The sequence below is a fragment of the Miniopterus schreibersii genome (assembly GCF_964146895.1).
Source record: "Miniopterus schreibersii genome assembly, chromosome: 19".
Classification (NCBI taxonomy): domain Eukaryota; kingdom Metazoa; phylum Chordata; class Mammalia; order Chiroptera; family Miniopteridae; genus Miniopterus; species Miniopterus schreibersii.
This window is the reverse complement of record NC_138119.1, coordinates 12,133,968-12,155,941: the sequence shown is the minus strand read 5'-3', so window position 1 is coordinate 12,155,941 and position 21,974 is coordinate 12,133,968. Positions and strand designations below refer to the sequence as shown.

Genomic DNA, 21,974 nt, shown 5'->3' with positions numbered 1-21,974 from the left:
GCCACGCGTTTCCGGCGCACCACCAGCCTATTTAAGGCCACGGGTTCCGCCCTCTTCCTCCCCTCCCTTCTTTTCCACTCTTTTTCCATCCTCCTCCTGTTCTCATCACCGGGTCCTCTCCGCGAGCCGCATGTAGGGGCGGAGCACGGAACGCCGCCCTTCCAGCCAATCCTCACCTGACTGCCTCTCTATTGGCCGAGCCCCTATATGCTGTAGCAAATGGGATATAAAGTTCAGTAACTATAGTCACGTGCCACCGGCTAGAAGACCAATCAGCGTGCGAGGTCTGTGTACGCAGGGGGGAAGGCACGTGCGGAGCTGCACGTGTCTGGGAGGGGCAAGGGGCGGGACCCACTGGGAGCTAGGCGGAGGAGGGTAGCTGAGACCCGCAGAGTCTGAGGAGCTGGAGACAGCCTAGGCTGAACCGATCCGCACAGGTGAGGAGACCCGGGGGGCCGGTAGCTGTCTGCGCGGGAGGATCAGCCCCGGAGAGTGGGTTTAGGGACCTCTTGGTATTGAGAGGGCTAGTATCACGTGGCAGAGCGACCAAAGGGGGTCCGGAGCAGGGAACCTGATCGGAAAGACTAGGAAGAGGCAGGTGTTGGGGGTGTCTCTGTGGGAGGCGGTTCCTGCAGAGTTACTAGGTGGGTTCCGGTGCCGGAGATTTAACGCTCACGGTGGCGCGACCTCAGGTTGAGAGGCTCGCTGCGGAATCAGGCTCGGAACAGATCAGGCGAACAATGGGCCGGACTGGAGAAGGTGTTAAGTCAGGTATTTACTCTGAAGTGAGGGAAGAAAGAACAGAAGTCTGCCAGGCTAAGAGCTGCTCTGCGGAGGCCAGAGAGGCAGTTCGGGTTCTTAATGGAGGTAGGAGAGATGGCATTTTCTGTTGTCTCTGAGACAGGTAATATTGGGGAGGGAGAGAAGAGATATGATTATCCCGTACAGTACACCCTAGTTTCCCAATCCATTTCCTAATTCTCAGATTCCGGTTTCAAACTTCTTCGCTTTCCTCTTCAGTTGCAGGTCCGATCTTTGGGTACTCCAGGAGCTGCTCTCCAGCCCCTGCTTCTGAACCTATGGATTCTCCATCTAGCGTTTCTTCCTATTCTTCCTCCTCTCTCCCTTCCTCTTTTTCCACCTCCCCAGTAAACAGTGACTTTGGCTTCCCCTCCGATAGTGAGGGGGAGGACAAGGGGGCCCATGGCCCCAGGCCAGACACTGTTGGGCAGAGGGGAGGTTCACGGCCCAGCCCCGGTCCTATCCGCCGCAGGCAACGACCCAGGGTTTCCAGTAATCAACATACAGCATCTCACTCGGAACAACGGAGCTTGGCTTCTCCTGTGGCAGGATATGGGGTCAAAAGATCAAGAGATCATGAATTGAAGACCAGTCTAAACATCCGTGGTTGTACCACAGAAGGAGACCTGCTCTTTGCTCAGAAGGTAAGAGAAAGCTGGGGGGGGAAGGCACACTACTGGGATGTCTTAGCATTCTTGCCGGTTGGTAAGGATCCTATGAGGATAGTATTGGCCCCCAGATTTGGAGGTGGAAGAAGAATCAGTACTGGTATAAGCAGTGCTTGTTCTTCTCATAGCCTTTGTTCTGTTTTCCTACAGTGTAAAGAGCTCCAGGGATTCATACGCCCTCTCACAGACTTACTGAATGGGCTGAAGATGGGTCGCTTTGAAAGAGGTTAGTTGCATTCATCTGAGCTAGGTTCATCTCCCCCACCCTCTACCCCCCACCCTTTTTAAAAATATGTTTTAAATGTGTATTTCTCTTAAGTGTGTGTTTGGGTCCTGGATTATTCCTTTTTTTCTTCTGTGACTTAATTTCTTTGGGTGAATTCATTTTTAACCCTCTCCTGTCCTTCCTTTGCCTGACTAAATTCTCGAATTTCAATCCTTGATCTCTTCTTACTCCCTGAACCCAGGATTGAGCAGTTTCCAGCAGAGCGTGGCAATGGACAGGATCCAGCGTATCGTAGGTGTTTTGCAGAAGCCACAGATGGGGTAAGTTCTCCCAGTTCTTTCCTCAGTACTTCATTAAAAAAGGAGATATTTTCAGTCCTGTCATGTTACTTTTTCACACTTAATGGTGTGTTTTTTAATGTCTTTTTCACAGGGAGCGTTATCTGGGAACCCTACTACAGGTAGAAGGAATGTTAAAGACTTGGTTTCCTCACATAGCTGCCCAGAAGTCATCACTGGGTAGTAGCAGCCACCAGATGACCAAGGTAAGAACTTATAAACCTGAGGAAGAGCTGGGAAAATAACTAAGGAAATGAAATGTGCATTTAGAAATGAGCTCCCTCTTCCATTTCCTTCTGGGTCTTTTTTCCAGTTATTTTTCAGGGAAGGGAAAGATGAAACTTCCTCTACTGTCTTGATTCCTAGATTTTGTTGTTGTTATATCACTGCAAAGAATTCCATGAAATTTAGTCCTACTCCTCATGTGGCAGCTTATCTGCTTTCTGCATAGATACAGAAGGCTTTTTACTCCTGCCCAAGTATCATCGTACTAGAGCCTCTGGAAGCACGGGTTTAATGGACTGGTCGTAAGAAGTAACTCACTGGGAGAGAGGAGGGCCAGCCCTGGGCACTCATGGGGGATTATTGGATAGAGCCTTAGACCTAGTGTGGAAGTGACCTATTTTCTGGGCCTTCAAATAATAGGGTATTTAGGGGCACTCAAATGATAGGGAGGAGAAAGTTTCCTCTAAGTAATAGACAGTCCTTGTTTTCAATCAACCACAGTTATCACTGTGAGAATAATCAATTTAATAAGAAGCCAGGTAGCTCAGTTGGTTAGAGCGTCGTCCTGATACGCCAAGGTTGCAGGTTCAATACCCAATCAGGGCACATACAAGAATCAACCAATGAATGCATAAATAAGTGGAACAAATGTTTCCTCCCCCCCCAAAATCAATTTTTAAAAAATTATATAATGACTAAAAATAAGCAGGAGGAAAATAATGAAATCTTACCATTTGCAACAGTATGGATGGACCTAGAGGATATTATGCTAAGTGAAGTCAGTCAGTCAGTGAAAGATAAATACCATAGGATTTCACTTATATATGGAATCTAAAGAATAAAATAAATGAACAAACAAAACAGAAACAGGCTCATAGATACAGGGAACAGACTGATGGTTGCCAGAGGGGAGGGGTTTGGAGAACTGGATGAAAAAGGTGAAGGGATTAAGAGGTACACATTGGTAGTTATGAAATAGTCACAGGCATATAAAGTATGGAATAGGGAATATAGTCAATAGTATTGTAATAACTATGTATGGTGCCAGGTGGGTACTGGAAATATGGTGGGTACTGGAAATCATGTACTTGGTAAAGTACATGATTGTTTAACCACTATGCTGTATACCTGAAACTAATGCAAAATAATATTGAATGTAAACTGTAATTGAAAAATAAAAATTTTAAAAATAGGCAAAAGGATTGTGCCTGCATATTAATTTAGACTTCTTAAGGCACTCAACATAGGAAATTAGAATTTAAAATACAGAAATTGGTAAATGATGATTCCAATTAAAAGAAATTTAAAAATATAAGTAGTAAGAACCCATGGGCTATTTTATTTTGTATATGTCTGAATATCCAGTGCCTAATACAGTGTGTGGTACATAGTGGGCCCTCAAATATTTGTTGAATAAATGAAAGTATAATTTGGTTACTAAAACTTTTACTTAATTATGACCTGGCAGGAAATTATCTGTTACATAAAGCAAGGTATTGTTTGCTTTGCAAACAGAGTTCCCAAGGAAAGCAAAGGTTTAAGCAACCAGATAGAGTTAATCTGAAAGTTTTCTCATAATTTCTTTTCTCTTTTCTCCCCCTCCCTAGCATTTTCCAAGCCAACACAATTATCCAGCTGCTTCCTCTCCTGCGCCTCCCATTGAAAAGATGGACCAGACACGGCTAGGACATCTAGTATTGAAACCAAAGCAGCCTTGGCATCTCACTGAATGGCCATCTATGAACCTCACATGGATCCACACCACTCCAATTTGCAACCCCCCTCTCAGTTCCCCAGGTTCCATCTCCTTTAGCCCTGGTCCTTTAGGCACTGGAACCAGCATTGGTGTCATCCTTTTCCTCCAACATGGAGAGCAACCCTTCACCCACTCTGCCCCAACCACTCCAGTTCCACCTACTACAGCATCTCCTGTCATCCCTGGTTATCCTAAGAAACTATCTGGAGAGGGACCTCGATGCCACAGTTTGCCAGTAACTCTGCCATCAGACTGGAACTGTACCCTATCCCCTCGTGATCTACCCACCATGGCCAGAGAGATGACCATGGGACACCTAGAGCAGATGAGAAGCCATCCAGTTGCTCCTGATGTCCATCCTCTCAGTCCCTAATCCAAGACTTGAGACTGTAGTTTCTAATTTATGTAATTTTATGTCTATACATATGTGTGTGTGTGTGTATCTATTTTACTTTTTGTGTTGAGGGAAGAGAAATCCTTTCTGATTAAAGAAATTTTATACCTAAACAGTTTGCTGATTGGGAGGAAATTGAAACCTTCTGTTTTAAATGCCAATATTTATCCTCTAAGCTGCAGGAAAGAAGAAGGGGTGGGAAGGTTTGTGAAGTTGAGTTCCACCAAGTTAGGAGTCTTGATGGGACAATGTAAGTCCTATGGGAGAAGAGGAACTCTGCTGCTGTCTTCCTAGGGAACACCCTTGAGACAGTTATAGGGCTCGGAGTTGGCTTTGTTTTTTTCATTCAGGCTAGTACCTTTCCCTTTGTGTCTTTCCCTCTTGTAATCGTCCAGCTGGCCCAGACTAGCAGGTTCTTCTGCTTTGCAATAGCTCTTTGCCTTGATGGGAGCTGTTGATGCTTGTGGATAAATGCATATGTAATCTGCTGCCAGAGGCGGGACACAAGAGCCAGAACAGGCACTGTGTTTGCCAGTTTTGAAGAGAAGGGGTGCCCTAGAACTGCTATAATGGGGAGTCCCCCAGACACTGGGCCCAATCATTAATCAAAAAGCTGCAACTGCTAAATGTACTGGGGTTGGCAAAAGTAGGTCTACAGTGGTAAGTTATGCAAAAGTTTATTCTTGTATTATTTATTATTATTTACTATGAACAAGTGTCAGCCTACTCTTGCCCACCACTGTATATTGAAATAAGGAAGGCTACCTCCCCAGTGTTATCAGGTAGCAAAAATGAAGTCTCTGTATGGTACTCTTCCTGATTTGTCTCACTTTCCACCAAAATCATATCCTCTCCCATTCTAAGTCTTGGCAGTATATCAGACTACACAGTCATTTTAGTTAATGTTTATTAGCTACTGAGTATGTTCCTCACAGCTAGTTATATATCTTTCCCCTATGTCCCAAGTCCTCTGTTCTCAGTGAATAATTGTCTCCTATTTCAGAGAACAACACCTTTCTAAAGCAAACCTCTCATTTGTGCTTTTGGTTACCTTTCACTTCTGGAACTTTTGCTGTATGTCTTTCCTCTTTCTCTTCTAACTTCAATTTGTTATTGAATTATTTATTCTTTATTTCTCCTACAAGTTTTTTTAAAATGTTTTTTTAAAAACTGATTTTAGAGAGAAAGGGGGGGAGAGAGAGAGAAACATCGATGAGCTGCCTCCCTCAGGCTCCCCATTGGGGATTGAATCAGTGACCCCTTGGTGCATGGGGTGACGCTCAATCCATTGAGCCATAGCCACTGGGCTCTCCTACAAGTTTGACCAGGTGCCCCCTTCTTGAAAACTTCTCTTGAGCCTGATTCTCCTCTCTCATTTTTTTCTCCATAATTCTTGACAGAGTAGACTAATCATATTCTGACTCCTTCCTACCACTCAGTCCTTAACCTCTTGCAGCCTAGCTTCCACTATCACTCTATTGTACCTTCCCAAGTCCCCATAGAGCTCATGGAATCAGAGTATTACAGTGTAGCTTCCACCCAATCAATAGCTAGATCCAGGGGTACCTTACAAAGGCTATGTACTTCAGGCTCTCTGTATTATTTGATATTTGATGCTGCCTTTTGAAACTTCTACCTTGGATTCCATGACAGCACACTAGCCTAATTCTCCTCTTACCTATCTGGCAACAACTTCTATAACTCTTAGTGGCCCCACTTCTGTCCATTCCAGAGTGTGGGTGTTCCCCTAGGCTCACACATTGGCACTTTATTCTCTGACAACATCCTTTCACTTAAAGGTTGCGTCTTCTTTCATGGCTTTAATTCTTGCCTCAATTTTAGAAGACTTCAAAAACTTCATCTCCAGTCACAATTTTTCCCCTGAGATGACATACTGAATGTTGAAATTCCCTCTGGGGAATTCTATTTACATATTACTAACACCTAAAATCTATTAGAAGTTTCAGCATTTTAGAGTCAAGAGGTACCATTTGTATCTGACCCAACCTCTTCATTTTATAGACAATGAAACTTAGGTGTGATTGGTTTATAGTCTTTTCCCAGTGCTTTCCAATCAAAATAATATCTTTCCTTTAAAGGTGTTCTGTTCTGCCTTTTTAGTCTCTTTTTCTTCTGTTAGTGCTATCTATTGTACCATTTTTCCAGATAACTAGGCTTAAAACTTGATGTCATTTGGTCACCAAATCTTTTTTATTCTATATTTGGAATATCTCTTAAAATCCATTTCTTCCCATCCATTCCATTGCCACCTCTCTGGTCTATGACTATAGCAATCGTCTTTCTTCGAATCCCTTCTGAGAACCAGATGAATTTTCCTAGAACAGTGCTTTAAGATGAAAGTACAAAACCTTTAATCAAGATCTCTATTTCTCCCTTTGCTCCCCTGTGTAATCCCTCTTATTTGTCCCTAAGCACTGTAAGTCTTTTGCCTCTCAACTCAACATTCATGCTGATCACTTTGCCCAGTTTTTCATGGTTCTGTTAACTAAACCCTACCCTTCTTTCAATAACTAACTCAAGTCCTTCTCCCAATTATTCTCTCCATTAAATATGATATATAGGCTCAGTCTTTGGCCCATAAAATGAGATCATGTACATTAAACAACTAGTACAGGGTTTGGTATATAGTAGGCCCTCAAAAATACTGCTTTTTTTCCTTCCTTTCTTTCAAGGTATTTTTATATTTTATTCCATTTGATTCTCATGACAGATTTTGTATGATTGAGGGCAGATATCAGTCCCATTTTATAAATGAGGAAATAGCCTGGGGAGTTTAAGTCAGGAATCACCAAGAGCCTGGTAGTAAATATTTTAGGCATTGTAGGCCATACGTCTCTATCCAACTATCCAACTCTGCCATTGTAGCCCAAAGCAGCCGTACCTGATACATAAACAAATGAGCACAGCTGTGTTCCAATAAAGGTTTATTTACAAAAACAGAGATGGAGTTGGATTTGACCTGTAGGCAGTAGCTTGCAGACTACTGGTTTACATGATTTGTTCAAATTCATGTGCCTAATTTCAGAATTTGGATAGAATCCAGATCTCCTGACTTCTAATCCAGCGCTTTTTCACTATATTATGCTGTAGTCTATATAACTTATTTTGCATTTATCATATGCTGCCTTGTTTTATTTATCTTTTGTCTACATACTGTTTTCTGGTGGTCCAAGAAGTACTGGATGGTATCAACAGTACCTGGCACAGAGTAGGCATTCAATAAAACTGTTGATAAGCATGATGTCCCAGTCTAGCTCTGTTTTGGTATTTTGAGCCTGGCTTGCTCTGAAGTAATTAGCGTAATTGATGAGGATGCATCTGTGTGTATGTTTTAGGGCAGGTACTCAAAAAACCTTATGGCACAAGTACCTGGTTGGGATCTGCTTTCTTGTTTTTAGCTTTTCCCTACTATTTTCCGGTAGCCGCTAGATCTGAACTTATGTGAATAACCATAAATGGGTATAGAGTGACATACGAATGAAAGGAAAGCTGTTTCCGTAGTGAGAAAGAAATAGTTATTTCTCTAGGTCTCACTAGGGGGCAAAATGACATGAGAGTCTTCCATCCTAAACCCTGCAGGTGTTTCCCAATTCTTTATTTAATGACGCGGCTGGCAAGATGATGTTACAGGAAACTCATGGTATGTTCGGTTTTTTTCCTTAGTTTTTACTCAGATGAGGGGTGTGACGCTGTTTTTCAGCCGGAGAGCAGACCCCAAAGAATCCGCGCACTTTGTGACGAGAAAACAGGAAGCATGCTCAGGGAGCTTCGCCTATTTCTCTCATTTTACTTCAACACCACCTCCCCCCCCAAAAAAAAAAATCTTAAGTATCTATTAAAGATTTAATAGTTTTAAGGGGTAAGGAATCGCTGATCTCGGGAGCCTTGGGACGACCCCCTGGGAAGGAACTTGTTTGCGGGGAATTTCAGGCAACGAGCACTGTCGCGCGTCAGGTGTAGAGTCCGGGCCCTGGAAGCGGGGCGGGGGTGACTGGTGGGGACCGCTGGAGAGATCTTCAACCCGGGCCAGAGAAAACGTTGCCACGGTTTCCGCGTAGCTTTTCTCTGTTCCGCCGAGGTTTATTTGGGCCGCGCGAGGGTTACGTATTTCCGCTTCCGGCTGCGAGCGGGCTTTGCCTCTGCAGAGTCCCGCGGGCGCGGGGTGAGGAGCCGGCGCAGGGGGTGGGCAAAGGAAGGCGGGTACAGCGGGGGGCACGTTTGTGCGCAGTTGTCCCCTTTCCTGAACACCGAGAAAGACTCGGGACCCAACTCTCACCCCAACGGTGCTGAAGCCTTGAGCGGTCACGAGGGTGGGGCCTGCGACGCCTCCCGGCCCTCTGGTGCCCGGCCACGTAAATCTCCGTGGTGGCGCCCTGCTATCATTTCTTTGCTTCCTTATGGTAGGGCTTGTGGTGGCAAAAAGAACAAGGGAGTGTTGATAACGCTTCGCTTGTGATTTGTAGGCCATGAGAACTTGCACGTGCCCTGTCTTGCTTTTTCTCGAGCATGTTGCATATCCAGACACGGAATAAGCCATGCCGTAGAGTGTGCTTTCTGTTGTGTTTCTCTTTCTTACCTGGTCTCTATATTTTCTTCCCCCTTTCTGCAACATCCTTTAGGTCCTGCAGAGTGAAGACTTAATTCCAAGGTCATGGCAAAACATCTGAAGTTCATTGCCAGGACTGTGATGGTGCAGGAAGGGAACGTGGAAGGTGCCTACAGGACCCTAAACAGGTAACTGTTAAGGGACCAGAATCATGCCTAGACTTTTTCATTTGTATAGCCTTTGCATTTACGAAAGTGCCTGGCACATAGAAAGGGGACAGTAAATGTTTACTTAATGAATGTAAATGTTCCTTTTATCTTCTGCCAGTTCCTTACTTTAGTGTTTGTCAAACCTTTCTACTAAAGTATCCTTAACAGCAGAGAATGAAAGAACCACAGGCATACCTTGTACTGTGCTTCACTTTATCGCATTTTACAGGTGTTAGGATTTTTTGTGTTTGTTTTTTTAACAAACTGAAGGCAAGATCCTCCACCAGCATAAAGACTACAACTGGTTTTATTGTGATACCCACTTTATTGCGGAGGTCTGTAACTGAACCTGCAATATCTCAGATATGCCTGTATAGGGGTTCTGCCATCACAAACAAACATGGAATGTCTTTGAAGTCTCTATTTTTTTTTAATAAAAAATGTTTACATATATGTATATATATATGTATATATATATATACACATATATATATTGGGGTTTTTTTTACATCTTTATTGATTTCAGAGAGAGGAAGGGAGAGGGAGAGAGAGTGTTGAAACATCAATGATGAGAGAGTCGTCATTGATCGGCTGCCTCCTGCAGGCCCCTGACTGGGGATCGAGCCTGCAACCCGGGAATTGAACCTCGATCTCCTGGATCCTAGGTCGATGCTCAACTGCTGAGCCACGCCCGGCCAGGCTTAATATATATTTTTAAATTGACTTTTGGAGAGGGGGAGAGAGAGAGAAACATCAATTAGTTGCCTCCTGCATATGCCACGACCAGGGCTGGGTATTGAGCCAGCAACTGAGGTAGGTGCCTTTGACCTGAATCGAACCTGGGACCCTTAAGTCCATGGGCTGACGGGCTAACCACTAAGCCAAACTGGCTAGGGTGGTTTTTTTTTAATTTTTATTTATGGCCGTTACATCTGTTTCAGGGCTAGCACCATCACCCCCACTCAAGTTAAAATTGGTGCTCCAGGTAGATGCATCAAATTTATTCAGAGACTTTTGTCTCTGCATAGTACCCTTGGCACTCTGTCAGGTATCCTAGATAAGAAACATGGCATTACTTTTTCTTCAGTTCAGGGATTAAAACACCAAGGTGGGAATAGGTTTGGGGAAGACCAGTTTACATTGCTTAAAAAGAATAATTTAATCAGAATGAAGAGGAGTAGTTAGAAAGAAAAATAAATTAAGAGATTCACGTCTCGGAAACTCAGGCCCTGAGGTGTGGTAACCTCTTTTAGGCTTCCTTATGAGTTTGAAAAATTCAAACTTTGTCGTTGGGATTATCTAGGGAAGCAGTGCAAAAAGGGCATGTGGTTGGAAGGAGTCACCTTGGGGCAAGTATTGTGGCAGCGGTTTTTATTATCTAAGGGGAGAGTACTTATTTTGTCAGTTTAGAGTTTAGGAAGCTGCATTTCTGTTCCTTTTTATCGTGGAATATTAGATACATATCCTATAATTGTATTTTAGCCTCAGAAAATAAAGTGATATTTTAATCTGTATTATTTTGCTCTTAGAATAATTTTCTAGGCAAGGACTTTTAAGCATGCAGATATGAGCGAGCTGGTGCTGGAGTGTCCCAGTCTTCCTGTTGTCAGACACCATGCTCTTCTTCTTTTTCTTTGCTTTTCCCTAGTGTCTGCTCTCTTGCCACTTTTTTTGTATATATCTATTACATCCCGGCTTCTCCTCCTCTCTCTCAGCTTTCTGATAGTTGGTAGTTTAAAAATAAGTTGCATGTTCTGTGGTCTAATTACAACAGTAGGTAGAGGGCAAATGAGAGGAGAGGGAGGTGGTTAAAACAGCATGTTTGGAGGGCAAAGGCAGTCTTACAAAGGAAACAGCCTATGTGTCTGTCTAGTAAGACAGCTGTAAAATGTTTGTTATATAACCAAGGGCCCTCATTGGTGCCCTGGGATGAGGAGAGAGAGAGTGGGGGTTGCTAGGAAGCCCTGCATGATTGGCTGGCCCCAATCGAGGAAAGGCAAGCACACTGGATGTGTGCTGGGATGACCCCTTTTATTCCTGGTAGGTGAGTTTCTGGGCCCATTGAGTCCTGCGAACACGTTGGTCCCGACGTAGGCTAGCTACACTGACATGTGAGTCTGCCACCTCCAACCTCCCCCAGCTCCTTTTACATAATCTGTTGAATTTCACTGAAACTGGCAGCTGATTTCTCCTTCAGTGTTATGTTGCCAGGCACCTGAATTCAAGGCTGATCTGTTTACACTAAAGCTTCTGGTATTCTGGTCCTTGAACTAACTTGGGAAGCAGAAACATCATTAGTAACACCCTGTCTGTTTACTTCATGAGTCCTAAAAAGCTCTTCCTATGTCCTTTTTATTCAAAATGAGTTGAGTAGATGCCTCTATGATAGGAACTCAGGAGCATTTGAATATAATCTGTGCTTTTTTAGGATGACCAGAAAAGACAGAATAAGGGAGGGAATCCCCACCTGGAATCTTGGAATTTATTTGGTCTGTGTTCAGGAATTAGTTAGAATAATCTAGGGAAAACCATTAGCAACCCCCTAATTATGTTGGGGGGCACCGATCTTTCTATTCTTTCCCCTCCTCCATTCTAATACTCTTCGTTACCTTTCTTCTTGTTTGCTTTTTTGCCTCACCACACAGGCATTTACTTGGTAAAATGATCACTTCTGTTTCAAACCCCTTTGAAACTCCAGTAGGATACCTGAGTATGTCTTAAACTCCCCCCCCCTTTGCAGTTTTCTTTCATCCTACTTTTAAACTGCCTTTGTCATTCCAGTAGGATCCTCCTCTTAAGTGAAATCATATCCAGGGTCCCTGTTCTTTTTATAGTCTTATCTTCAAATCCAGTCAGTTTCCTTGTCCTTTTTATAGTATACATCCAATATTTTCTTTTAGGGACTTCTTCCTGTTTTTTTTCTCCAATATACTAGTGCCTAGTCCCAAAAATTGCCTTCATTAAATAGCAGTAAACAGCTAGACAGAAGTAAATGCTTAGGTGTTTGCATAATTACTTTCCCTCAGTGTGGCTTGGCTTCCATCTCTTTACTCCAATTATGGAGCCTAGGCCAGCTCTTTCCCCCCTCATTTTCTCCTTTGCTCACGGGCACTGCAGTAATTTGTTTTCTGAACCTCAGTGGTTTTTGCTTGAGAAGCAGAATACTATTGTGGAGCATAGTCCTAAAGACCTGAATTCTACTTCCAGCTCTGTTTTGTGATCTTGGGCAGATTGGCCTCTCCAAACTTCAGTTTCCTAATCTGTAAAGAGATGACATTACTTGCGTGATCAATTTCATAGGATTGTAATTAGGATCATGAATGTGAAAACGCTATCTAAAATCTAATGTGCCATCTTAGTAAAGGTAATATCATTGAGGCTTTCTGAGCCACTATTTCCAAGAACTGTGCCAGTAAAGTCACTTAATCCCTTGATCTGTGGACATCTGTCAGTCACCTAGAGGATTCATTTCTTTCATATATTTACCAATAAAGACTATCCCTAACCTTAAGAAGCAACAACCCAGTAAGGGAGATTAAAAAACCAAGCTGGGCCGGTGTGGCTCAGCGGTTGAATATTGACTTATGATCCAGGAGATGGAGGTTGGATTCCCTGTCAGGGCACGTGCCTGGGTTTCGGGCTTGATCCCCAGCAGGGGGCGTGCAGGAGGCAGCTGATCAATGACTCATCATTGATGTTTCTATGTCTCTTCCTCTCCCTTCCTCTCTCTGAAATCAATAAAAATATATTTGAAAAAACAACACAAAAACCACAGTTAAATATATTGTCTGATCAATATTTTTAATTTTGTTGCTGTTGTTGTTAATCCTCACTTGAGGATATTTTTTCCATTGCTTTTCAGAGAGAGTAGAAGGGAGGGAGGCGGGACGGGGGCAGGGGGAGAGAAACATCGATGTGAGAGGTGAGAAGGACACATCGACTAGTTGCCTCTCACACACCCCGACCAGGGGCGGGGAGCAAACCCGCGATGGAGGTATGTGCCCTTCACCGGAAATCGAACCTGGTTAGAGCACAGGGCAATGCTCTAACCACTGTGCCTCACTGGCCAGGGCTGGCTGATGAATATTTTAAAAGAGGCATTGACAGTATGCTATGGATTTGGTTCTCCCTGGACCATCAGCAGCAACATCACCTGTTAGAAATGCATAGTCTTGCCCTAGCCAGTTTTGCTTAGTGGTTAGAGCGCCGGCCTGCCCACTGAAGGGTCATGGTCAAGGGCACATATCTCCGTTGTGGGTTCCTTCCCTGGCCCAGGTCAGGGCACATGGGAGGAAACCAGTCGATGTGTCTCTCTCACATCAGTATTTCTATCTTTAGCGCTCCCTTCCACTCTCTGTGAAAAGCAACAGAAAAAATATCCTCGGGTGAGAATTAAAAAAAGAAATGTACATTTTTGGGCTCCGCCCTAGACCTATGGAATCAGAAACTGGAGGTGGTACAGCAATGGTGTTTTAACAAGTTTTCCTTTGCCACATGCTAAAGATTGAGAACCACTATGCTTTGGAACAGAGGGAATCAGTGATTAATTTCAACTGGACCAGTTTACAGATGTAACTACTGATTTGGGCCTTTGACGTATAAGTAGGACTTCATAAAATAGAAAAAGAAAGGAATGATATTCCAAGTAAAGAAAATGTTTGAGCAAAGGTGAAAAATAGACATATAGTATGTTTGGAAAACTGCATCTAGTTCAGGGTAACTAGGGCGTAGGTTTCATAGGCAAGTTATTAAAGATAAAGCTAGAGAAATAGGGTGAAGCTCAATTGCTTTAGGGCTTTAAGCTTATACTAGTGGTTCTGAGATTTTTCTGCATGTTGGAATCACCATGTTCCTCTCCTCTTGTGATTTAATTCTTCTGAAGAGTAGCCCTAGGGGATGGAATTTTTAAAATATCCCCAGGTGGTGCCCTAGCTGGTTTTGCTTAGTGGTTAGAGCATCAGCCTGTGGACTGAAGGGTCCCAGCCAAGGGCACGTACCTCTGTTGCAGGCTTAATCCCTGGCCCTGTTCGGGAGGCAACCAATTGATGTGTCTCTTTCACATCAATGTTTCTCTCTGTCTCTCTCTCTCCCCTTCCATTTTCTCTCCCTCTTCCACTCTCTCTGAAAAAGCAGTGCAAAAAATATCTTCTGGTGAGAATTTAAAAAAAAATCCCCCAGGTGGCCCTGGCTGGTATGGCTTAGTTGATTGAGCACTGTCCTGTGCACCAAAAGGTCAATGGTTGATTCCCATTCAGGGTTGCGGGTTCTGTCCCTCGTCGGGCTGCATACAGGAGGCAACCAATCAATATCTCTCTCTCTTCCCCCCTCTAAAATCAATAAAAGCATATTTTAAAAAAATAAAAGAAAATATTCCCAAGTGATTATAGTGTGCAGACAGGACTGGGAACCATTGGCTTAGACTATTTTGTATATTGGGGAAAAAATTTTAAATTTATCGATTGAGAGAGAAATATCAATTTGTTGCCTCCTGCACAGGGCCAGGATCAAACCTGCAACCCAGGGACGTGCCCTTGACTGGGAATCAAACCCCTGACCTTTTGGTGCTCAAGCTAACGCTCTAACCATTGAACACACTGGCCAGGGCTTTGGTTGATTCTTGTATGTGCCCTGACCAGGGATCAAACCCACAACCTTGGCGTATCAGGGTGATGATGCCCTTAACCAACTGAGCTACCCAACCAGGGCCTTAGGAAAGATTTTTAGTATCAGAGCGACATGGTCCAATTTATCTTTTAGGACAATAATTGGTGTAGGGAAGGAGAATGAAAATAGGGCAGCCTACTTACCTATCACAATTCAAATAAGTTTAGGAAGCCTTCATAACCAACTTCTCATCCTCAGGTCCAGATTAAATGCCTCTCCTGTGTGTTTTTATAGCAGTGTTTCCCTTATCTTTGTGCCTATCACATTCTTGTGATTCTTGTATAATTGTCTTCTCTACTAGACCCTGGGCAGGGAAACATGTCTAACTTTTTCTGTCTTTAGCATTTAACACAGTGTCTGGTACAGAGTTGGGATTCTGTAAACACATTGATTAAATGACCAGTTAGACGATTATTTCAGTACTCCAGATACAAGATGTTAAAGACCATATTTAGAGCTGTGACCATAGGAAAGGAGAGAAGGAAGATATCTAAGAACTATTTCAGGATATAAAATTTATAGGATATGGTAACTGTGGATGTAGGAAGTAAAGGGAAAAACGTTGTCCAGGAATGTGCTGAGGTTTTTTAGCTTGAGTAACTGGTGATACCATTAAGAGTATAGAGGAGGAGGAATAAATTTTAGGAGGAGACAGTTAATTTGCTTTTTGTATGTTTTGAGGCAATTGGAATTATCATTCTAGCTCTCAGGTAAGATTGGGGTTAAAGATAAAGATTCAGGAGTCAACAATGTCTTGGATCAGTTCTCAGTTGCTGCTCTACAATAGAATTATTTGGGGGTCTTTTAAAACATTTCCAGTGCATGACACCACTCTAGACCAATTAAGTCAGAATCTCTGAGGAATGGGGCCTAGGCATCAGTGCCTTTTAAAAACCATCTTTGGGGTGGTTCCATTGTGCATCATGATTGAGGTTCACTGGTAGAGGTTCACTGGTAGAGGTTAAGGAAATTGTGTACAACCAGAAACAAAATGGTTTATAGTTAGAATCTGGAGGGATACCAATATTTAAGGGTAAATTGAGGAAGAAAGTCAGCAAAGGAGACCCTTTGTGGTCCAAGAAACTGAGTCTTTTGGTCTTTGGTGACCTGCTTCTCTATTGTAAGACTAGTGTTGAGTCCACATGACTTCTGGGCATGACAATGTTTCCAACAGAACCCAAATTATCTGCTTCTCCTGCTTCTGCGATTTTTGCAGCCATTCCCTTGACTCCCATATCCCTGCAACTAAAACCTAGACAAACTGATTTATACAGATATGATCCTTTAGTAACCTACAAATCGTTCTCGATATTAAACAGCAAGAGGCTGGGAGAGGAACCCATAGGTACAGTGGTTTCCATGTCTATTCACATTTGTAATTTACCCAAAGCTCACATCTTTTCAAGTTCATGTTATCTTGGGCTTTGTAATATAACATAGCAGCAGTAAGTAGGGTTTCCCACTGGGCAGAAGTAGCTAGTGGTTTCTCTTATTCTTATTAATGTCTCCCTGTGTTCTCCTTCCAATTATAATAGCCATGTCTCACCTCTTTACCTCCAATTGTGTTTATTACTTCTTATGTAAGAAAGGGCAGGGAAAGCAGGAATGGGACCATGTAAACAATACCAGGAATGAAAGGCAGCAGCAGCAGGTGCCTCCAGATTTCCTCAGGATCAACTGATGGTAGGTTAAGAGGGAGAGACAAATTACAGATTGGAGCCAGAGTTCTCAGGAGCGTAGGGATTAGACAGATTATAGAATAACGCCCCCCCCCCCCCATGTCTTTTTGGCTCAGTGAAAACAAAGAGGTGAGTTTGAGTTAGGCGTGTTATAACTCCAACAGGAGAAGATGCATTGCAAGGAATTGGGGGGGGGGGCAGAAAAAAAACAGATTGAGCTCAGTTTTATGGACACTTAAAGATTAATAAAATGTGGTTTCTGCCTTTGGGGTTTTCAGTCTAATAAGGGAAATGTTTGTATAAGTAACTAATGGAAGGGCAGAATGAAATAGTTTCTAAATAGCCTTATAATAAAGTAAATTATTTTCTGTAATTAAAGAAGATGAGAAAGCTTTGTGGAGAAGTGACATCTGGGTTTGGCATCAGAAAGATGAGGGAAATTTCAGTCAGAAGGTTGGCAACTGGGGGTTAAAGGTGGCATTCTAGGCAAAGGAAGCAGCATGGGTAGAGTTGGTATTAGAGTGTTCAGAAAGTAGTCAACAAAGTAGTATTTTGGAGCATGTGGTACATGGAAAAGTGATGGGTGAGAGGCTGTTATTTTAATGTTCCCATTTGTATCACAGGTGTGATGAGGGTCTCTTCTTTCCCTGTATTAAGTAGGCCCAGAAATTTCTCAGACCTACAGACTTCAGCTATATCAGTTTTTAAACACAGTAAGGGTAGAACTGCATTCTCCATTAAGGACAAAGTGGGAATCAACCCCAGATTTTTAAAATATTTATTTTTTTGCTACTACAATGACTTAGCCCATGTGAAGACTCTGAAATGGCCCCTTGGCTGAGAATCACTGACATAGGGAGCCACTGTTCTTACGGGACCTTGTCATATCCCTCAGGTGTACTGTGGTAGAAAAAAGGTTGAGAACATAGCCCTGACTATAAACTCTCCAAAAGCAAGGACTGTGTAATTAATTGCTGTTTTATTCCCCCCAAATCCCTATTTGGGGCCTCTATAAGTAGGCAGTTAATGCTGTATTGCCACCATTTCCCATCCTTTTTTTTTTTTTTAAATCCTCACTGGAGGATATTTTTTCCATTGCTTTTTAGAGAGAGTGGAAGGGGGAGAGAGGAAGAGAAAGAGAGAAACATTGATGTGAAAGAAACATATTGATTGGTTGCCTCCCGCAGGCGCCCGGACCAGCCTGCAATGGAGGTTCATGCCCTTGACCAGAATGGAACCCAAGACCTTTCAGTCTGCAGGCCACCGCTCTAACTACTGAGCCAGACCAGCTAGGGCCACACCCTAATTTTTTATGGACATCAATTGTTTGGTTAATTGACTTCTGGCCATCTATAAAATTGGAAAGGAATAATAATGAGCCCAAGCTTCTAACTTCATTGCCTGCCTTAATACAGAATCCTCACCATGGATGGGCTCATTGAGGACATCAAGCGACGCCGGTACTATGAGAAGCCTTGCCGCAGACGACAGAGGGAAAGCTATGAAACCTGCCGGAGGATCTACAACATGGAAATGACTCGCAAGATCAACTTTCTGATGCGAAAGAATCGGGCAGATCCATGGCAGGGCTGCTGAGGCCTGTGGATAGTAGGCCCAGCAGGAAGACTTCTATCCAGTTGTGTCTCCACCTCTTTTCTTTCTGCAACCCCATTTTCTCTTACCATTTCTTGCAATAAACTCAATCACGTATATATAAGAAAGCCTGTATATATAGAAACAATTCCACTAGTCAGCAGTGGACCCTCTCTTTTATTAAGTGAAAGAGAAACTATCAAAAAGTAGTCTAGGAGTAGAGGGGCTGGTTGGGAGGGGAAAATGGGGAATTATTGTTTAGTGGGTACAGAGTTTGAATTTGGGAAGATGAAACAAGTTCTGGAGACGGATGGTGGTTGCATAGTTACGTAACAGTGTGAATGTACTTAATGCCACTAAACTGTACACTCAGATGGTTAAAATGGTAGATTTTATGTATATTTTACTATAAGGTTTTTTAAAATATATCTTTCTTGATTTCAGAGAGAGGAAGGGAGAGGGGGAGAGAGAGAGAGAGAGAAAGATCAATGATGAGAGAGTCATTGATCAGCTGCCTGCTGCACACCCCCCACTGGGGATTGAGCCCGAAACCTGGGCATGTGCCCTGACTGGGAATCAGATCTCGATCTCCTGGATCATAGGTTGATGCTCAACCACTAAGCCATGCCAGCCGGGCTATAATAAGTTTTTTAGAGTAGTCTAGGAGAGGTGAGGAAATTTTCTAAAATGTAGTGGAATATATCTACCATTTCCTACCCAGTTTTTATGAAACACAAAGCAGGATCTTATCGGAAAAGCATCTGCTACTCTTTTTTTTTTTGACGAGAAAATCAAATTTAATATCATGCACATGGGAACCCCACATACATAAGAGCCTCAGAGACCCTGCACACAGGAGAGGTTTAGAGATGGAAAGGGGCATTGAGGCATGTAAGACACCCTGAGTTATGGATGAGGTAATTAATGTACCTTGGGGGACTTCAAAAGGCCATTGCAGGAGGATAAGAACAGATGTTCAGTAAATAGAAGTTTGCCCTGCCATATAGGTGGATGATAAAGGTTACCACTGATAATCTCTTTATGGGCAAGGCCTTTAATTCAAATTCTTATAGGTAATTAAGGTGGGGAAGGGGAGCAGAAGTTTCTCCTGAGCCTGAAGCTAAAACTGCCTTCAGCTCAAAGTAATCTGCATACCATGGAGGTATATCCTGGGGTGGTTGGTTCTAGACCCCCACACAATTTTCCCATACCCTTACTACTATTATATTCTCCTTTCTTTAAAATCATTTTTTTATTTTTCAATTACAGTTGACATATTATTGTATTAATTTCAGGTTACACCCCAGTGGTTAGACATTTTATGACTTACTAAGTGATCATCCTGATAAATCTCACACCCATCTGACCAAATACATAGTTAGAATATTATTGACTATATTCCCTATGCTGTACTTTACATCCCCAAGACTATTTTGTGACTACCACTTTGTACTTCTTAATCCCTTCACTGTTTTCACCCAGCCCTCTGACCCCCCTTCCATCTGGCAACTATCAAAATGTTTTCTGTATTTATGAGTCTGTTATGCTTGTTCATGTATTTTCTTTTTTTAGATTCAGTAGATGGATGGTAGAAAAGGGAATAGAGGAGTGTTGAGAAATAGAAGGGCACAGAGCCAGAAATACCTACAGCAGCAGTTCTCAAAGTGGTTTTCAGATCTGTAGCATTGACAGATCCTGAGAAACTGTTTGAAATGCACATTCTGGGACCCTACTTTAGACCTTCTGAATTGGAAACTGGGGTTGGAGCTTAGTAATATATTTTAATAAACCCTGCAGGTGATTCTGATGCCTGCTAAAGTTTGACAACACTGCCCTATAGTACTCAAAAGAGAGTCCAGGCAGAGGGCCCACCACCACCCCTACCTCTCCCCAACAGGCACTCCTGGGTCTGTGATTCTTAACAGCTGGACCCTTACCTCTCCCCATCAGGCACTCCTGGGTCTGTGATTCTTAACAGCTGGGCGCATCCGACCCCTGGGAAGACCAGTTGCTCTGCTTCCTCTCCTGCTGTGTATTTCCTCTTGCCTTGTTCCCCTGACAGCCATGCTGCTGATATAAGGAGAGTTGGTGCCAACCTCTGTAGGAGTACTCGGAGGGTGGGCAGAAGCTCCTAGCCCACCTCATCTCAACCCTGCTGCAGCTCTCAGCATGGTGTTTAAAAAGGAAGTAAACAGAGCAGACTGCCAAGTCCCCCTACCTCTCCAGATTGCTAGTGTTCAAACATTGCCCCCTTGTGGTGTATTAGCATGGCTTCAGATTTCTGGCCTTAATTTTGTCTTCACTATCTTTTCTCCCTTTCACAAATACTACACTTATTGATTAAGCAGGCCTGCAAGCAGATATGCTGGAACAGATATGCTGTTCCTGGCCTCTCAAGGATTGATTTTCTTTCTTCTACTTGGCAGCCGTATGGTAAAGAAAACATATTACAAGACAGTGCATAGAAGTAGCTTAGATCTGGTTCTTGCCCTCTGGAAACTTACATTGTGGTTGGAGAAATTTTATATAATACAGATAGTCTTCAACTTTGTCACCTTTGTCCATCCTCATTTTAACAAGTTAGCAAGTTAGACTTTGATACTTCTAAATCACCTTTCAGTCTGACTGGTCTTTACTACATCATTTTTCTATGATTTTGAGCCATGCACAGTGTCACTGCCTGCCAGTTGCTATTGGTGAATGAAAACCTGGCCATTGCCAAACTGGTAGGGTACATTTGTGATAGCAGAACCAGGCCTGTTACTTGATAGAATTTCTCTGAGGTTAAAGTTGCTTCTGAGCTCCCTCCAAAATACTAAGGGGTGGGAAGGATCTAGAATTGAATTTGTCACTGAAATTATACCCTGCTTGTCTTAATCTCCAGTCCTGACCATTGTCCATTGTTCCTCAGAGCAATGATGGGCTTTAGTAGCTAGTCAATTGAGAGGCCTCGTGTAAAGTGGGTAACTAACTGGCTGGCTGTCAAGCAGGGAGAAAGACCTTCCACTCCCTGTTCTGGGAAGCTAGAAGCTAGCTCATGGTCATGTAATGACTAGGGATTGCCCTAATATTTTTATCTTTGTGTTAGGTTTAGGAGACGGGTGGTTTGGTATGCACCCACTTACAGGGTGATAAATGCAATACCTTCTATCCTGATCTCATGCACCCGTGACATCTTTTGCATGTACACTGGATTGCCTCTGGCAGGCCTGTTCTGATTGTAATTTAAGGATCTTATAATGTTTAGTGCTCTGGAAACAGGTATTCCCTTAAAATTGGGACTGTTGGGTGACTTTAACATTGTACTTTAAAGTTTTTAGAAGTGCACTAAGTACAAAATGAGAGTTTGTCTACGTGTTAACTGAGAATAGTGAGGAATAATAATTTACTGCATACAAAGTAATAATGTTGTGGTGTGGGAAGTGTATATAAGTAGTTGAAGGGAAAGGAGAATATTGGAGCTTCGGCTATGTGCCAGCTGCTTACCTGCACATACAGTTTTTCACTTAGTCAAAAAGATCTGATTCAGTCATGATCTTGGCAAGTTATTTAACAAACTTTTTTTTCCCTGTAAAATGAGGATACCTATCTACAGGTTTGTGGTTGAGGTAATGCATGTCAGTTTATTTTTCTTTGTGTAAATTGTTTTATATCTATACAGTAGATATAAGTAATATATAAAATATCTATTAATAGAGATGTCTATTATACTTTTGTGTTATGTATCATGTAGCTTTACTGAACTCTGTGAGAAGCATTGTTTTAAGTGCATTACCCTCAGTCACTGTAGTCCTCACAATAGCCCAATTAGATGGCTTCTTTTTTTACAGGTGAATAAATAGAAGGCTTAAGTA

The 21,974-nt window shown here is 42.8% G+C and overlaps 2 protein-coding genes across 5 annotated transcripts; both read left to right on the top strand.

Annotated features, from left to right (window-relative positions):
* Positions 1–351: 351 nt before the first annotated feature.
* On the top strand, positions 352–4,521 carry CIART (circadian associated repressor of transcription). 3 transcript variants are annotated; one of them, XM_081120794.1, is made up of 7 exons: positions 397–437; positions 693–867; positions 1,021–1,445; positions 1,620–1,695; positions 1,937–2,015; positions 2,128–2,239; positions 3,866–4,521. In XM_081120794.1, exons 2-7 carry the CDS (start codon positions 741–743, stop codon positions 4,385–4,387), a joined length of 1,341 nt encoding a protein of 446 aa, XP_080976920.1. In that variant the 5' UTR covers positions 397–437; positions 693–740; the 3' UTR covers positions 4,388–4,521. The 3 variants fall into 3 exon arrangements, with proteins under 3 accessions (XP_080976921.1, XP_080976922.1, XP_080976920.1); XM_081120795.1 differs by lacking the exon at positions 693–867 and having other exon boundaries at positions 352–437; XM_081120796.1 differs by lacking the exon at positions 693–867 and having other exon boundaries at positions 354–437; positions 1,274–1,445.
* Positions 4,522–8,538: 4,017 nt separating this feature from the next.
* Positions 8,539–21,707, top strand: MRPS21 (mitochondrial ribosomal protein S21). Of its 2 annotated transcripts, none has more exons than XM_081120994.1 (3): positions 8,539–8,591; positions 9,049–9,163; positions 17,943–21,706. In XM_081120994.1, the coding sequence occupies exons 2-3, from the start codon at positions 9,081–9,083 to the stop codon at positions 18,121–18,123; spliced, it is 264 nt and encodes an 87-aa protein (XP_080977120.1). In that variant the 5' UTR covers positions 8,539–8,591; positions 9,049–9,080; the 3' UTR covers positions 18,124–21,706. The 2 variants fall into 2 exon arrangements, with proteins under 2 accessions (XP_080977120.1, XP_080977121.1); XM_081120995.1 differs by having other exon boundaries at positions 8,565–8,829; positions 17,943–21,707.
* Positions 21,708–21,974: the final 267 nt, after the last annotated feature.

What these genes read in the sequence shown, in the direction of transcription:
- CIART (XM_081120794.1), top strand. Translation starts at nt 741, where the DNA reads ATGGGCCGGACTGGAGAAGGTGTTAAGTCAGGTATTTACTCTGAAGTG. An exon ending in AGTTCGGGTTCTTAATGGAG is followed by an intron (nt 868 to 1,020) that starts GTAGGAGAGATG and finishes TTTCCTCTTCAG; the next exon opens with TTGCAGGTCCGATCTTTGGG. An exon ending in GCAGCCACCAGATGACCAAG is followed by an intron (nt 2,240 to 3,865) that starts GTAAGAACTTAT and finishes CCCCCTCCCTAG; the next exon opens with CATTTTCCAAGCCAACACAA.
- MRPS21 (XM_081120995.1), top strand. Translation starts at nt 9,081, where the DNA reads ATGGCAAAACATCTGAAGTTCATTGCCAGGACTGTGATGGTGCAGGAA. An exon ending in GCCTACAGGACCCTAAACAG is followed by an intron (nt 9,164 to 17,942) that starts GTAACTGTTAAG and finishes GCCTTAATACAG; the next exon opens with AATCCTCACCATGGATGGGC.